This window comes from Pteropus vampyrus, unplaced genomic scaffold (assembly GCF_000151845.1).
Source record: "Pteropus vampyrus isolate Shadow unplaced genomic scaffold, Pvam_2.0 Scaffold97, whole genome shotgun sequence".
Lineage (NCBI taxonomy): Eukaryota > Metazoa > Chordata > Mammalia > Chiroptera > Pteropodidae > Pteropus > Pteropus vampyrus.
This window is the reverse complement of record NW_011888878.1, coordinates 61,892-80,752: the sequence shown is the minus strand read 5'-3', so window position 1 is coordinate 80,752 and position 18,861 is coordinate 61,892. Positions and strand designations below refer to the sequence as shown.

Here is an 18,861-nt window from a genome sequence, read left to right as displayed (position 1 = left end):
TGAAACATGGCTGTGTTCCTAAAGAAAGTCTAAGTCTAATACACAGTAGGTATTTAATGCCTACAGTTGGTAATTGTACCTATGTGTCTATATGTGTGCATCCGCTTTTAGACATCATTGTACTCAGACACATGTTTTATGAATAGTAAGTGGCAGAGCAAGGTTCAAACTCAGGGGGCTGAAATTTAAGAGCTCTGCTTTTAATCATTATGCTATATATGTTTAGAAAAAGAACCCCTTCTAGGCAGATGAACACTTTACCTGTACTCAGGGCTTTCGGCTCAGTGATCCAAGCATGGACTGGATTTCAATCCCCGACTCACAGCCTCTCTGGGTGCAACTCTCAAAGCATACCTTCAGCAACTCTACCTTTGAAATCCATCCATCGGCCATTAGATGAGGTCACGCACAATAGTGTTTATATTCTTCTCCCTTGAAAATTCTATGATGCTGCCTGGACTAATGCTCACTTCTTTATTTCCCATTATGATTATTCCTATCACATAGGAGATTCTATTTCTCCATCTTCCTCTTCTCTTCAAATGTAGATGTTACTGAGATTTTAAAATATGAACCAGTGGTGATAGATTGAAATAAATGGCTTATAACATATGAGAGAGAAAAATAAGGATTACATATTCTGCAAAAGAGCAATTCTATCTCATTTCTCAAAAAGAACATGAAGGACTTACCAACTTAAGAAAAAATATGGTCTTCGTAACTAATTTTCTGTGCTCCTATGCCTCAGGCCAATAAGAAATTTTTAATTTTTATGATAATTTATATACTTTAGCTTGTTTTATATATTATACAACTAATGCATACATTTATCATAAAAAATTTTTTAAATACAAACAAGCAGAGGGTACCCATAGTGCCAATTCTGTAATCACTGTTAATATTTTGGTATACTAGTATAATCTTCCAGAGTTATACATAATATATGTGGGTGTGTGTATATAAAGATGTAACAAATTTTTTTTAAAACTTTAAAAAAGGGATTATTTTTAACCTATTTTTCCCTTACATATACGAACAATATACGCATATTAAAAAAAGAGATTTTATCAAATGAATCTTCTTCAAAGGAATTCTAGAATGCAATCAAATGATTCAGATTTTGAGATTTGTTCCCAAGTACAGCATAGTGGTTAGCAATGTGGCTCTAGAAGCACATGGACCTGACTTCAGACTAGGTCTGTCACTGGCTGTTCCATCTTGGACAAGTTCTTTAACCACCTGTAACCCTCAGTGTGCCTATATGTGAAATGGGCATATTGATTATAGAAGACATCTGCTTTTTGTCTTGGCGTTGCTTCCTAGCATCCATTTCCAGGAGTTTCTGGTAAGAACACCTTAGTTTTTCTTTTTTGGGGTGGGTGGGGAGAGACCATCCTTCTTCTGTTCTCAGTCCATGAGGTATGGAAGAGTTGAATCATCCTCCCCCACTACCCCGTAAATAGCTGTGGCCATGAGTAATTGGATACCCATGTGAACCAAGTCAGGTCAAAAGAGGCAGCCCTGGGATTCTTGTTGGATAAAGTTTTTCCCTTAGCAGTTACTAAAGGAGGAGGATGCAAGCCCACATCTGTTGAACTATTACATGGAAAAAACTCACCTGAGAGTGTGGTCCACACAGAAGGAAGTAAAACTAAAATATGAAGGCAAGATGATTAGAAATCCTGTATACACCTGTAATAGAGGCTTTATCTTCTTTGCACTTTACAGTTTTATGAGCTGTTAATCTCCTTTTATGATTAAGTGATATAAACTGATGAACTGATATTCTGTTACTTGTAACTGAGAGTTCTGACCTATCCAATAATAGTACCTGCCTCTTAGGCTGTTATGAAGATTAAATGCAATAACACGGTGAAGTGCTTCATACAGTACTTGGCATATTTAAGTGGTCTTTAAGTATTAGTTGTTATCATTATTAAATACTATCCTGAAATATAGAAGCCTTCATTTTTCTCTAAATATTTCATATTCATGCCAAAAACAGGCTAGGCAGAACATCAAAAAGCATGTTAATTTGCTTTAACACTCTATCAATACTCTATCTTACTGCAAACTAGATTTGAAGTTTTTGAACACTTTTTAAATCTACCTAAAAGGTTCTTCTAAAATATCAACTTGTGTTTCCAACTTCTCTTGTGTTTCTTTGAAAATATCGATTTCTAATAACCCATTCTCCCTGAGGGATAAAATATGATATGTGAACATCAAGGCTTGTTACTTAGGGGTCAGTGGTCAGACAACAGGGGTCCTTATAATTCTCACAAAACTGGGAGGAGAAAAATGTAGAGCATTTTCAAGCCCAACCAGAGATGCAGCGCCTGTGGAAGAAATTCTGCATTTTGGTTCCCTGACAATACCTCCTAATTCCCACAGACTCTTCACTCATCCTCTGCTTTTCTAAGCTAAAAACAATAACTTGCTATGCTTGAGCAGATATCAAAGCTATAGATAGCTAGAATTCCAAGTTTGAAACTCTCTAGAACAATAGCTCGACTCCCTAAGATGCAGTGAAAACAGTCCTCCTGCCTTATCTACTCTTTCAGATTTTCTTGAGGACCAGGAGACTGGGGTTTATTATGTATGGAAGTTAGGTCTTGATTTCAAGTCATAGCCCGAGCACAGCCTGCCTGAATCTGCGTCTTAGCCCTAGCAAACACTTGCTGTGAGTGTTTTGTGTGACACATTGAGCCAGCATTTTACCTGCATTATTTCATTTCATCATTGAACTTATGAGTAAGGCAAGATTTGCTGAGGAGGACTAAGTCAAAGCCACACAGCTAGTTAGCTGGGTCTAGTTACGATTCAGTTCCTAACAAAAGCAACAGTGAACAGTACTCAGAACTGTGAATCACTTGCTGAGTGATCACCATGAGCTAGTTCTGTACTAAGTGCTTTATGTACATTATTATTATTTTACCTCTTTGGACCTCAGTTTCCTCCCCCATGAAAGGGAGTCATATTTTGGATTATGTGTTCTCTCCTATCTCCTACTTATGTAAAGCTTGGGTTCTAAGTTGTACTGTGATGAATTTCCACTAGAGGATTACAGTCTTTTGTGTTGCTAAAAGAAGTCAAGGGGAGGGGGCACAGAAGGGCATCAATACACCACCTTCAAATGTACCAAAGTCACTCTTCGCTGGAACAAAATAATGGAATCTGTATAAAGTCAGCAAGTCAAGACGCTCTTCTTTCCAGGAGCAGTTTTCAAAATTTCAGAATCTGAAATAAATCAAGTGCTGGGGACAATTTGGAGAGGAATGTAAAATAAATTGTCTTCAACAAAAGTCTCTTATTTTCTTTTTAAAAAATATTTTAAATGGGATTACACACATATACATATATAAAACATAAAATTTTGGCTCTTATTTTCTTACAGTGAACTATAACATGAAGAGAAATATTTCCAAGGAAAACAAATCTGTTTTCAAAGCTTCCAAAGACTCTCACTTGTGAGTTTGTATGGGGATAAGTTTCAATATGGCCATTATTTACTGAATTTAGTAAAGGTGCTAAAAGCAGGTGCTACATATACAAATTGGTCAGGACTCTCTGGTGGTGAGTGAAAGAAACTCAATTTATGGAATCTAGGAAAGGGATGAAACAGCATAGCCAGCGAAGGGCAGAAGCTGACCCTGAGAACAACATTAGGATCTACCCCCCACCCCAGTCACTCTGCATTGCTTCTGATCTTTCCACAGCACCTTGGGTTCATGTTCTCCCGATGCAGACCAGCTTTCTCCACATGGCAGAAACGTGGCTGCCAATTCCTGAGTTTGGAAGTTTGATAGTCTCAGTCACTAGAAATAGTTTGGCCGTATACTGTCTTTGACCTTGGTGGCCTTGGCCTCACCCCTAACTCAAGGGGTGGGCTTTGCTTGGTTTAAATCAAATAGCTGGTCCTATCTCACTCCTCCATTCCTTCCCTTTCCCTCCTCCATGCTACAGGCATTTAAACCAATCAAAGCCAATGAGATGAGAGAAAAATTTTGCTGGGGCTTCTGGAAAATAAAAACATTCCCTTTCCCAGATAAGCAAGTAAAGGAAGCTAGGATGATCCATGTAGTAATTGATTAGAGTTGGAGACATCAGTATGAATCCATATTTAGTTTAACATAGGTAGAGATGGTTACATATGGAAATATTTATAGATATGTGTACATACAAAAGTTAGTATAAACATAAATATGCTTTTCTCTGTAAGCTGTGAAGAACTAAAAAAAAGTGATACCCCAATACTAATAAGCTTGCTAGGTGCCCAGATCTTGGTTTCTAAAACCATTTTCCAACAAGAGGAATCAGGGCTCCTTGAAGAAATGGCTTATTGTAGGATTGGGGCAAGAAATATACAAGAATATATGAGATGAACCTGGAGCACCTTGTAGTGCCAGAGAGTAAGGAAGTGCTCAAAAAGCCAAAAAAACAAAAAACAAAAAAAAAAAACAAAACTAAAAAACAAAACAAAACAAAAAAATCACACACACACATTGATGAGGGTATGTCAAAGAAGCATAGATACAAATTGAAAGAGCTCCTAATGGCCAAAACTGAAAAAATTCCAGCAACAAAATAAAGTCATATTGGATTGTAACTCAAAGTATAAAATAAATATCTATAGGTTCATACTGATATGACTGAAAAAAATAATAAATGGGGAAAAATAATCAAATCTCCTATGTAGAAAAATTACAAATAATTTATATAGATACTCCACCCTCAAGGATGGAGAGCATTCCTTATGGAATTCCTTATGTGGGGGCTGTGCACAGTAACTTCCTTCCAAAGTTTACAGTATGGAGAGTGGGGAAAAGAGTAAGTTTACAGTGGAGAAAACTGACACTACCTCAGCCAGGTGACTAAGGCCAATATTAGCAGTCATAAATCATGTTGACAGTATACACACTTGGTATGATGTGATAAAAATAGCACTTTACCTATATGGTTTTCCTCCCAATAATCCAAAAAACCCCAGTATTACAATGAATGAAACATCAGACATGTTCCAATGGTGGGGTATCCTACAAAATATCTGATCAGTGTTTTTCATAATTCTCAGGGTCATCAAAAACAAGGTCATTTTGAGAAATGGCCATAGCCAAGAGGAGCCTAAGGAAATAAGACAAATAAATGTAATGTAGTATATCCTGGTAGGGATCCTGGCACAGAAGAACATTAGGCAAAAACTAAGAAAATCTAAATAAACTAAACATTAGTAATAATGTATAATGTTAGTTCATTAATTGCAACAAATATGTTGAATCAGTATAAGATTTTAATAATAGAGGAAACTGGGTGCAGGGTATAGGGAAATACTCTGCACTGCTTTCTCATAAATCTTAAACTGCTCTAAAAATTAAAATCTATTAAAAAGAAAAAAAGCCCTTTCTTTTAAGAATGTTACTATTGAAGATCTTCACTATTCTCCTAAAGGATATGGGATTGTTTTTAATATTATTAATAATGTAATTTAATAATGTAAGTGAAGTCTTAGCACAGTGCTGGCACAAGCTGGATATTGCATTCGTTTATTAGTTCACTCAACAAATATGTAGTGAGAACCTATTTTAAGATAATTTCTGTTATAGGTGCCAGCAGTACTTGAAGTGTATATGGGGCAGAGGAAGCAAATAAAATAACAATGTTCATATAATGATGAATGCTATAAAAATACACTAAACAGGGTAAGGGGGTAGAGGATGATGGGGAAGGTTCTGTTTTTCTAGGGCAATTGGGAAGACCCTTCTGAGGAAAAAAATCTGAAAGCAGAGACCTGAAAGAAATGAGGACTCTAGTGATGCAAGAATGTGAGAAAAGATCATTCTAGCACAGGAAACAAGTAAAAAGTGTTGAGGTAGGAGTGAACTCGGTTTATTTGAAGGCCAGTGTGGCTTAAGTGGAGTGAGTGAAGTGGGGAGTGGTTAAGAGACAAAGTCAGAGAACTAAATGGGGTTAAGATCAGGTGAGCACTTGAAGGCCACACTAAGAAATTGAATTTTATTCTCAGTGTGATGGGAAGTCTATTAGTGTAGGGCTTTCAACCAGCAAAGGGATCCAATGTAGTCTACATATTTAAGATTACTCCAGCAGCTGCATGGAAATGGACTGTAGAGAGTGCTAGAGTGGAAACACACAAACCAGATTGTAGGTTACTGCAGACAGATACCTAGGTATAAAAGGATGATGTTTAGATCAGTGGTAACAGTGGAAGTGGGAGTGGGGATATATTTTGAGATAGAACCAACAGGGTTTACTGACTGAGTACGTGTAGAGGGTGAAAAAGGGGACTTGTGGACCAATCAAGAAAAATGAACGTGAATACAGTCAACACTCATAGGACAGAATATCATAGATGGTACCCAAGATCTAAAGACCTTCAATGTTTAGGTTTACCAGCTAATCACAGGATGGCCACAAACTTGGCATTTTTCTATATAACATCATCCCTTTTTATTGAGACCTTTATTCAAGCTAGAACTCTCTGAAAAGACTTATCTTAGAGACTAAAGGGAACTGCAGGAAATGCTGTCTTGATGAGAAAGTATGCATGCTTCCTCTCATTGGGGCAGCTGGGGAGGCTGCCAAGTGTAGTATTTCTGTATTGTCTTCCCTTCCCCCTTCCCTAAATTTGGTGTGGGCAGCAACTCCATTCATCATTGTAGAATGAATGCCTGGCCCAGAATATATGTACAGTAAACATTTGCTAAATGACTGTGGAAAAAATGGCACAGGAGCACCACAGAGTGTAGAGGTAGCCTAAGTCTCCATTAGAAACCGCATTTTAAGAGAAAATAGCAATATCCAGGCCAACGCAGAAGAAAAATAAAGTTCAAAAGAGGGTTAAGTTTGAGTAATCAATAAGAGTTCTAGGCTAGAGCCAAAATGAGAAACAGTGATTTTGCAAGAGACAGCACAAAGGGCTAAACAATAGTCTTTGTTGGGATTCTGCAACTAAACTTGATGATCTCATCACAGAATCAGCAAATGTCAGAGCTGGAAGAGATGTTAGAAAACTTTGGATCAATTCATCATTTTACAGATGAGGAAATTAAGATGAAATGTCTTGGGACTAGAACCCAATTCTCTGGACTCCAGATGCCAAATTCCTTTTTTACATGGTGTGGATTGGCAGTTATATTAAACTTCCTTTTCCATATGTAGGCTCAAAGAGGAGTTTTCAGAAGCAAGCTGGAGAAATAGACTTCTAAAGTCTAAAGTGTATTCCAAGTTAAATTTTCCTTTTAGAATTCAGTCCCATGAAAAACGAATCATCTCTCCTAACAAAATTCTATCATTCAGTGAAAATGAGGCAGCCCGCCATACTTGCTTTCCTTTTTGACATGGCTGCCAGGAAGCACAGAGCTAACTTTAATACTTAAATCATAACAATAGTGGCCTCAGTTTTTAACAAACAGTACTAATTTCCCCCCTCTTCTTTTTATGTCTTTTCATTTTTTATAACTATTTCAATGGCCTTATTGTACATGTGTTTTCTACTGTAAGTCATCTCAAATTCTTTTTGGAAGTCAGCCAGGTATAAATCACTAATAAACCAAACTAGAAAGATTTCATTTCTCTTGTGCACTGGAACTATACTACTTATAGTGTGGTATCAGTTTTCAGATCCTGCCCTTAACCTAAAAGGTCAGATTTTACCTTGTGGCTTTATATTTATAGAGAAGAGAGGCCACCACAGGACAGATTGCACACAAATGACTAGTTATAAAATTGTAGGGTCTGCCTGCTAACTAGGCAAGTCCCTGGAAACTTCTCTGAAATGAAAACAAGATGTGGAAGGAGAGTGCTATGTTTCCTGTGCTGACGTGGCAGAACTTCACTGACAGCAGTATCCTGGGGGAGGCAACACAGACTGGTCCAAGGACGGTCAGCAGGTGGTAGATTGTGCCACATTCAACTCCAAATTTCTTCTGATTACTCCCCAGCCCTGAGAAATGAGATCCTGTAGCCTTCTTCTCTTCTGGATTCTAGCCACGTAAAGAGATTAAAGCACTCATTTTCTAAAAACATGAAGCTTTCTTTTCCCTCCCTAAAATTAAATTCCTCCTAAACCACAAAAATTTAACCCAGACAGGATTAGGAAAGCAATAAAAGAGTTCCTGCAGAGATCTTTCCTCCTGCTCCCTTACTGCTTCAGAGTCTTCTGTCCCCATTTCTGTCTAGGTAGTAAAAGAAACATTAATAAGTCCCCCAAAACGTCAGCTTCTCCAGAGGACACTAGACTTTCATGTTTATGCATGTGAGCTTGAGATGTCCTGTGGCTCTTATTTTTCACTCTTCCCTGAGTTTTTAAATTTTGTTCTTTATTCCTATGGTGTTAGCCATGATTACCATGATAATCTAAGAGATAGGTTCAAAAGAAAAATGGTACTGTGGCTCATGGAAACAGTCCTTCCCCGAAACATCCATTTGGATTCTGTTCATGGTCTCTTCCTAGCCGCAGCCAATTTGTTCAGATAGGGACGAGAAGGTGCTGCCCCAATGTTCCCAACACCCTGAAGAATGAGACAGTTGCAAAAATCTATGTTTATTTAGAAAAATCTAAGAAATATTATGAAATGTAGGCAAGATTAGTGTATGAAACCAGTATAGCAGGTAAGAGCTCAACCTGGGCCCAAGCTGCTGAGTCTTTATCCTTACCTACTACATGTTATCTACAAACCTTGGACAAATTGCTAAACCTTATACATTACTTTCCTCATCTGTAAAATGGTGATATGTTAGTGCTTACTTCACAGAATAGGCTCTCAAACTTTGGTGTGCATTAGAAACAAGGGGAGGACTTGTTAAAACATGGATTACTGACCTTACCCCCACGGTTTCTGATTTAGTAGGTCTGGGGTGCTGCCTGAGAATCTGCATTTCTAACACGGCCCCCAGTGACACTGGTGCTGCTGGTTAAAGGCCACACTTTGAGAACCACTATCATAGGGTTGCAGTGCGAATAACATAGGTAATATACAAAAAGTGATAACAATGACTATTTTTATGTACCACTGTTAGCACTGTGCCTGGTTAGCTATGTCAAATGGTGTTAGTTATTATTATCTTACAAGTTGTCCTGTCAACTTACAAATCATAGTAAACCTGTAGTTGAACTGTCATATAATCCATTATAAGAAACCTCAGTACATAGGAAAGAAAATCCTATTAAGTAACAGAAATATCCTTATTTTAAAGAGCATATACATTTATAAGGGGTTGTAAGGGGTTCTAAATACTAAAAAGTGACTATTTCATTGGGGTTTTTCCCCCCTAAAATTTGTCAGTATCCATCTGTACATTTATTATGAGGCAGAAGAGAAATAAAGGCTGACACAGCTACTTCTTGAGGTTTCTTTTCTCTTAATTACAGTAAAAGCACCAAAGCACATTTAGTTATTACGGTCAAAAAGAATTCTTCGACTCATTTTAAGTAATTAAGAAATCCAGCAAATGCGGACCTTGCAACTGGCAGTTAGAAACATCTACAGCTTCTAAAGGGCAGAGGAAACACAATGGCTACAAGACAAGGATTGTTAAAAAGCTCTCCACAACAAAGGAAATGAACGCAAATCCCTAACTTGCAGGCGTTCCAGTGACCCTAAGGACAAAGATAAAACGCTCTGACGAAAAGCTGTGGCGTGTTAAGCTTTGTGCAGAGAAAGAGAATACCAAACATAATGTCGAAGGTTAAGATGTTTTCTCTGTAGGACTCTTTGACCGTGCTTGAGTCATAACCAGAACGAAGCACAGGGAACCCCTCACTGTGTCTTTTCCGTGCCACACATCACTCCTTTCAAGGAGAAAACTTTTTAATAAACTTAGGTTGAGTGCCTCTTCTGTTCTAAGCACAGGGCGATTCGAGGTTCAATGACAGGCAGCCAGTCTTTGGTAAATATCTAACTTTTCCAACTAAATTAGATCTATGTTTTTGGTAAAAATTCTCCAGCGAAACACGAGAATTAGATAAAGCATTCTTGCATCGTGATGGCTCTTGAAAAATTAAACAAAGGGCGTATGTTTGCAAGAATGCAAAAATAAGTCTCGCCTTAACAGTTAAAAAAAATGTAATATACAAACTACTTTCCCTGACACTTCTCTTTCAAAAATGTACGTGATTATCAGTACTGTGCCATCAGGAGGACTCCACGAAAGTGGTTTTTCATCTCTAGCGGAGTAAGAAGTCGAAGTGGGTTGCTCGTGGGTGAATTTAGATTCTGTCCTTCCAGCCCAAAGCCTCCCCTGGACTTGGTACGGGTGGAGGGAGTGAGACTCGAGTCCCCAGATGGGACTCTGGGACTGCCACGACTCACCTCGCCAACTTTTCCAGGCTCGCTGCGCCCCGGCGGCCGGCTCGCGGGCGCGGACGCGGTGGCCGGCGCCTCTGAGCACGCTGGCCGGGGAGGCGCGCAGGGGCAGGCGCCGGATGGCGCTGCGGAGCGGACGCGGGGCGCGCCAGCAGTGCTGGGGGCTCGGCGCCGCCGGTGCGCAGGGTCAGCAGCGCCAGCAGCAGCGTGACCAGCGCGAGCAGGAGCAGCGCAGCCGCCTTACTGCGGAGCTTCATGGTGCGGCGCAGTAGTGGCGGCAGCAGCCCCGGGGCAGCGTGGCTCCTCTACTCATTGCGGCGCACTGGGCAGTGGCGGCGGCGGCGGTGTGGGGGCAAGTGCTACAGTGCGGGGCGGCAGTCTCCTTCCCCGCCCGCCCGCACCGGACTGGGGACTGGGAGGCGAGCGGGCGGGCGACCGCGGAGGCGGAGGAGGTGGGAGAGGAGGAGGCGCGAGCGAAGCTGGAGGAGGAGCGGTCCGCGCCTACCGTACTGTGTGGAGTAGCCGCCCGTCCACCCACCCGCCAGCCTCTCGGCACTTGAGTTTCAGGTAGCGCAGCCTCGATGTTCTCTCACTTCCTCATTCACTCCTTCCCTCCCTCCCTCCCTCTCTCCCTCTCTCCCTCTCATACCATTCCATTCCATTCCATTCCCTCGTTTACTTCCTCATTTACTCTCTCATTCACTTACCCTCCCATTTCCATCCACTCTTCCATCTGATTCCCTCATTCATGGATTGTCTCCGTTATTTAATTCTATCCATCTGTCTGTCCAAGCACTCATTAACCTATCTATGCATCCAGTCAGGCAAGGGACATCTCTGCCCTGTCTGCCCAGTGCAAGGCCCAGCACTTGATAGATGTATGTTGGATAAAATCAGTCCAGATCCATGTAGTCTAAAGAATTTATAGAATAAATTTCAAAGTCTAGTTTTGAAATCTGACTCAGCCATTTACTGGCTTGGTGATGCTGAGCAAGTTTCACTACTTTCCTGAGCCTTAATTTTCTTACATGCAAAATGGGAATGCCTCTGTGGACAGAGGCATTTTGTGAGCGTTAAATTAACTAATGCTTTCGAAGACATTAACACGGTGCCTGGCTCAAAAAAGGTGCCCAATAAAGGCTCTGTGATAACTAACACAATAAAATGTAGCTTCCCATACATGCATAAATGCAAATGTTATTTTCTGACATAGATTTGAGATAGAATAATAACTTTACAATCAAGTGTAAGAATGGACTCTTCAGAGACTTAAACGGCCACAATCACCAGATGGAGTTTCCAGAATTCCTCAACTAATATTTTAGGGCATCCCCAGTCACAAATCTGAAGCATTAGGACACATCCTCTTATTATTCACCATTAATTGACAGCCAACATTCTACTGACTCTTTTTTGCATGGCAACAAAACAAACAATATCAGTTATAACAATGTCTCAGAGTTTCTACAAGATTTTGTATTGCCTTATAAATCATTTATATTCAATTACATTATGAACAAATCTCATATTAGGATTATATTTTAATTCTTTGAGAACTCATTGTATTTAAAGTTTTAGGAATGAGAATATGTAAACGCCTGGAAACTCTTGCCCAGCAGGCACCTAGAAAATGGTAGGGTATAAGCTCAAAGTGTAGGTGACAGATATTGCTGGTGTGTAAGCACAAACAATCCATTGATTCTCAAGGAAGGTGAAGTACCTTCCCACTAAGAAACATCTGGAGCTGTGGAAAGGATGTTTTGGGTTGTCATAATGACTGGAGGGTTGTACTGGCATACGCTTAACCTTCTACAATGCTCAGTACACTCTAGCATGACAAAAAATTGTCCTGGGCCAAATGCCAGCATGGAGGCTCTGTTGAGAAACACTGGGCTGGGCTAAGGCAGGATGTTTAGGCCTTTCAGGTTTAGAAGTGGTCACTATTATGTTGGTAGGTGGCCCAGTGAAGTAATAATTCCCAGACTCTGAGTTGCCACCTCTCTTCTTCCTCAAGGAGACATATGCAACAAGGATAAAATAAGGCAAATTAATACTTGATTAGTAGCTAGGATTTAGGCCTCAAACACAAAAGTAGAACTTGGAATAGCTAGTCTTGACCAAACAGAAGACTCTGTTTTTTGAAACCCTGTTGAAGCAAAAAGAAAGGCCAAATTTACCTCCTCCCTGAGTCCAAACTCAAGTTTTGAATTTTACTTCTTTGCTTGTAGAAAAGTACCTCTGGACGTGGTTCCATAGTGTAGTGGTGGTTAGCATGTCTGCTTTACACACAGAAGGTCCTGGGTTCATGCTCCAGTGAAGCCATAGTCCATGATCTATGGCAATGCCACCTTGAACAAAGCCAGATGTCTAATCTTAGAAGCTAAGCAGGGTCGGGCCTAGTTAGTACTTGGATAGGAGACCACCTAGGAAGACCAGGTGATGTAGGCATAAATAATAATAAATAAAAAATAAAAATAAAAAAAGTACGACCTCTAATGGCATGAGAAAAATGTTCCAGAGACTACATCTGTGGCTCACCCAATTTTTCACTTGGATGTCTAATACATCAAATGCTTGTTTATTTGCACCCCCGCACCACCACCACCCGAGTAACCTATTTGTTCCTCTGGAATTTTGACGTGTCTAGATAATAAGTTGCTTAAGCCAGAAATTAGGTAGAAACCATCCTTGGTTTCTCTGTTTCCCTCACCTCCTCTATTGTTGCCTAACAACTACCCCAAAATTTGGTGACTTAAGATAACTAACGCACATACAATCTCATCGTTTCTGTGGGCCAAGAATACAGCACAGCTTCACTGGGTTCTCTGCTTCACAGGTTCTCTCAAGGCTGCAACCAAAGTGTTGGCCCATAGAAGGCTGAACTGAGGAAGGAGCTGCTTCTAACCTTACTGGTTGTTGGAAGGATCTAGTTTCTTTTAGGTCATTTGACTGAGAGTCTCTATTCCCTGCTGGCTGTTGGCCAGAGGCAGCCCTCAGTTCCTTCCCAGGTGGCCCTCTCTATCATGGTAAGCATACAAGAGCAGTTAGGGAGAGAATGCCAACAAGATGAGAAGTAACAGTCTTTTATAATCTATTTTCAGAAGTGACAGCCCATCACTATCATGTTCTACTTGTCAGAAGACTCCCTATGCCTCCTCCCAGTGAATATATTCAAGGGTAATAACTAATTTCTATAATCATAGATTAATTTTGCCTTCTTTTCGAAACTATATAAATAGAACCATACAGCAGGTATTCCTATTCAGCATTTTGTCTTTGAGGGTAGTTTATGTTTTTCCCATGTATCAGTAGGTTTGTTTGTATGTATGTATGTATGTATAGATACCTAGGTAGATACATAGATAAATAGATAAACTAAGTAGTATTCCATTATATAACCATACCATAACTTATTATTTATCCATTTTCACTGTTGAGGATAATTAGATCATTTTCAGCTATTTATGAATATACTGCTATGAACTTTATTTTACAAATCTTTTGCTCAACGTAAGCACAGATCTCTTTTGAGTATATGTCCAAAAGGAATTTCTGGGTCACATGGTGAGCATATGTTTAGTTTTAGGTACTGCCAAACAGTTTTTGAAAATGGTGGTACCAATTTGCACTCTTCCATTAGCAGTGTTTAAGCACTCCAGTTTTGTCCACATCCTTACTAATACTTTATCTTGTGTTTGAATTTAATTTTAGCCATATCTAGTGGGTGAGTGTCTTGTTATGGTTTTAATTCCCATTTCCCTTGAGTGTCTTTTATTTATTTATTGACCATTTAGATATTTTCTTTTATGAAGTTCCTCTTCAGGTCTTTTGCCCATTTGGGGAGTAGGATGTATTTTTCTTATTGATTTGTGGGAATTGTTTATGTATTATGGATATGCATCTTTTATCAGATATATGTTTTATAAATGACTTCTCTCAATCTGTGGCTTATCTTTTCATTCCTTTAGTGATATCTTTTGATGAACTGAAGTTCTTAATTCAATGAAGTCCAACTTATCAATCTTTTCTTTTATGGTTAGTCTATTTGATGTTTTATTTAAGAAACCTTTTTGATGTTTTATTTAAGAAGCCTACCTCTTTCTTTGTCTCAAGAAATTGTTTTATTTTCTTCTAGAATATAGCTATATGATAGAACTTTCTGTGATGATGGAAAAGTCTTATATCTCTACCATCAACATAGTAGTCACTAACCTAATGTGCCTATTGAGTACTTGAAATGTGTCTAGTATGACTGAGGAAATGAATATTTGATTTTATTTAATTTAAATAGCCACAGGGGGGCTAGTGGCTGCTGTATTATATAGCATGCTTTATTCTTTTAGTTTTCAAATGTAGATCTACAACCCATTGTGGATTTTTTTTTTGTACAAAGTATAAAGTAGTAGTCAGGATTTATATTTTTCTATATGGATATCTAATTGACCCATCTTTCCAACAGTAAATTAGTCGTGCCTTATCATAAATCAACTAACCATCTATAACAAAAGTAAAAAATGATGTGATGGGCCCATTAGTAGACTGGACATAGGTGAAAAAAGAATCTCCGAGCTTGAGAATATATCAATAGAAACTTATAAAATGAAAAAGAAAAATGCAGAATGTCCAAGAAACATGGGACATGTACAAAAGGTGTAACATTCATGCACTGGGAATGCCAAAAAAAGAAAAAAGAGGAAAAAAAAACAGAAAAAATATTTGAACCAATAATGACTGAGAATTTTTCAAATTAATGTCAGAAACAAAACTATAGATGTAGGTCAGAGAACACCAAGCAGGATAAATGTCAAAAAATCTATGCCTAGACATATCATATCAAACTGCAGAAAAATCAAAGATAAAGAAAAAATATTGAGATTTTTCTTGTCAAGAAAAGTAGGTGAACACTGTGCTTACCTCCTGTCATTACCACCTCAAAATGAAAACTAAATTACAGAACAATCATCATTGAAAACTACCTGAAGACTAACTGAACAGAATTCCTATAAGAAGGATGTAAAGAAGCCATGACAAGACTAGCAGGAGGGGTGGAGACATGGAAACAGCAGGGCCAAAGCCACAGTGATTAAGAATCTGGAGAGTCATGTCCTCTCCCAAACACCTCCAGGTCCAACACAATCAGCTACCTACTGCGGATCATTCTATAGCTACTACCAGGTAGCCTGAGCTGGTCACAGGCAGCAGCTGACTTGGAATACACCAGAGCCCCTCCCAAAAGGTCCCAGAACCAACACACCCAGTGTCTATCTTAAGACCACAACAGTGGTGTACCACACAATGATCCCACAAGTGACACAAGCAAAGAATGGTCCTAGCAGACAATAGCGCCCACTGGGTCAAATCCTACTCCCTGAGGTCAGGCCCTGCACAGCACCTTGTATGCTGTGGTCCCAGCCAATCCTCACAGCCAGTGAGCATGAGGGTCAATTCCACCCACTGACATGCCGTCAGTGATCAAGGCTCAAGTACCACAGCAGGGTGCACAGTATGCATGCAAGGGACATTCCTGGAGCACCTGAGATAGTAAGCATAAAAAAGGACATAGAAATCATAAAAAAAGAACTAGTCAGAAATGAAGAATACAATAACTAAAATGAAAAATACACTAGAAGGAATCAAGAGCAGATTAGATTAAGCAGAGAATTGAATCAGAGATTTGGAAGACAAGGTCGCAGAAAACACCCAATCAGAGCAGCAAAAAGAAAAAAAAAAATTTTTTTTAAATGAATATAGTTCAAGGGACCTCTGGGACAACATCAAGCACAAAAATATTCAGATCATTGAGTATGAGGAGAAGAGAGAGAATAAGATCTTGAAGACCCATTTAAAAAAATAATGACAGAAAACTTTCCTAACTTAGTAAAGGAAATAGACATACAAGCCCAAGAAATGCAGAGAGTCCCAAACACAAAGAAGCCCACACCAAGACACACCATACTTAAAATGCCAAAATTAAAGACAGAGAGAATCTTAAAAGTTGACAAGGCTCTCCTATAAGACTGTCAGCTGATTTCTCAACAGAAAGTTGGCAGGCCAGAAGGGATTGGCTTAAAATATTCAAAGTGATGAAAAGCAAATACCTACAACAAAAGCCACCCAGCAAATTTATCATTTAGAATTGAAGGGTAGGTAAAGAGTTTCCAAGACAAGAAAAACTGAAGGAGTTTATTACCACCAAACTCGTATTAAATGTTAAAGGGGCTTCTTTAAGAAGAAGGAAAAAAATCAAAAATATGAATAATGAAATGGAAATAACTACATGCCTATCAACAACTACTTGAAATATAAATGGACTAAATGCTTCAATCAAAAGACCTAGGGTGGCTGAACAGAAGCTGTCTATAAGAGATGCACTTCATTTTAAAAGATACACAGACTACAGGAATGGAAAAATATTTCATGCAAATGGAAATTTTTAAAACTGGGGTAGTAATACCTATATCAGTCAAAATAGTCTTTAAACCAAAGGCTATAATAGGAGACAAAGAAGAACATTTTATAATGATAAAGGAATCAATTCAACAGGAACATATAACCCTTGTGAACATTTAGGCACCCGATGTAGGAGCATGTAAATATATAAAACACATATTGATGGACATAAAGGAAGAGATCAATACTAATACAATCATAGTAGGAGAGTTCAACACATCAATGGATAGATCATCCAGACAAGAAAATCAACAAGGAAACAGCAGCCTTCACACATTAGACTACATGGATATAATAGACATTTTTAGAGCATTTCAGCCCAAAACTACATAATGTACAGTTTTGTCAAGCTCACAGGAAACATTTTCCAAGACAGATCACAAGTTAGGCCATAAAATAAGTCTCAATAAATGTAAAAAGACTAAAATCATATCAAGCATCATCTCCAATCACAATGGTGCAAAAATAGAAATCAATTACAAGACAAAAACTAAAAAACACACAAACACGTGGAGGCTAAACAACATGCTACTAAACAATGAAGAGGTTAACAATTAGCTTAAGGGAGAAATCAAAAGGTACCTTGAGACAAACGAAAATGAAAAGACAACAACCTAAAATTTATGGGAAAAGGTCAAAGCAGTTCTAAGAGAGAAATTCATAGCAACACAGGCTTACCTCAAGAAACAATAAAAATCTCAATTAAACAATCTAACCTTACACTTAGAGGAAGGAGATAAAAAAGAACAAAGAAAGCCCAAAGTGAGTAGAAGGAAAGAAATAATAAAGATTAGAGCAGAAATAAACAAAATAGTGTCTAAAAAGCAATAGAAGATTAATGAAATCAAGAGCTGGTTCTTTGAAAAGATAAACAAAATTGGAAAACTTTTATCCAGACTCATCAAGAAAAAAAGAGAGGGTCTAGATAAATAAAATCAGAAATGAATGAGTAGTGACAACAGACACCATAGAAATACAAAGGATTATTTATAAGGAAATACTATAAACAATTACATGCCAACAAATTGGACGACTTGGAAGAAGAGGATAAATTCCTAGAAACATACAATTTTCCAATGGTACATGAGGAAGAAGCAGATGGATAATTGCTATCAAAATCTAATTAGTTTTCAAACACTCCCAACGAACAAAACAACCAGGTGGCTTCACAGGTGAATTTTACTAAACATTCAAAGAAAAATTAATACTTATTCTTCTCAAACCCAGAGTCTCATGCATATCTTTGAAGAGATTAGGCATATAACTCATCAATCTCTTCAGTCATCTCAGCTGAAACCAGGAATAGAGATGAGGTTTTCCAATAGAGACCTCTGGGAGAACCTTTTGTTTAATGCAGTTAATCCCCATGACAGACATGAGAGACCCACATTGTTTTTGAGAAAGTTGTATCAGCAGAAACACTACCAGCTTGGGCAGAAAGGGATACAGAGAGCACTAAATGAAAGAAGGCTGTTGATCCCCAAAATTCTACAGGCGGTAAACAGGTTGACTCAACTTCAAACATGTGCTCTCATTCAAGAAATCAGTAAGGGTAATCAGAGTGCAAAACTATGGACCCAGAGAGCAGATTTGAGAACCAAAGAGGATTATTCTCAGGCATTGTAACTGATGGAGTTTACCCAGTTGGATTTCAAAATTGCTTTGGATGAGTGATTTTTTTTTCTGTTTTCTCTCTTTTGGAATATAAATGTCTATAATTATTATCCTATGTTTGTCCCAGTACTGTATCTCAGGAACAAATAACTTGTTTTCTAATTTTTATACATTATAGATGTAGAGAAAATTTGCCCCAGTATAGATTATACCCAGAGTCTCATCCATATCTTACTTAGATTATATAATTTGGGACTCTTGAGCTGATGATATTTAGATGAGATTTTGGACTTCAGTTGATGTTATAATGGTTTGAGAATTTTGGAGATGTTGGGATGAAATAAATATATTTTGCCTATGAGATGGCTGTGAATTTTTGGGTGCTAGAGGACAGACTATGGTAGGCTGAATAATGGCCCTCAAGAGTATCCAAGCTCTAATCCTTGGAACCTGTGACTGTTACCTTATATAGTAA

At 38.5% G+C, this 18,861-nt stretch overlaps 1 protein-coding gene across 1 annotated transcript in view; it reads right to left on the bottom strand.

Moving 5' to 3' along the window:
* Positions 1-10,764, bottom strand: part of GXYLT2 (glucoside xylosyltransferase 2) — a 112,595-nt gene extending 101,831 nt beyond the window's left edge. Inside the window, exon 1 of the mRNA XM_023533151.1 lies at positions 10,329-10,764. Within this exon, the coding sequence (XP_023388919.1) occupies positions 10,329-10,579 (251 nt within the window). The 5' untranslated portion in view covers positions 10,580-10,764. The remainder of the gene's footprint in view (positions 1-10,328) is intronic.
* Between the last annotated feature and the right edge of the window lie 8,097 nt (positions 10,765-18,861).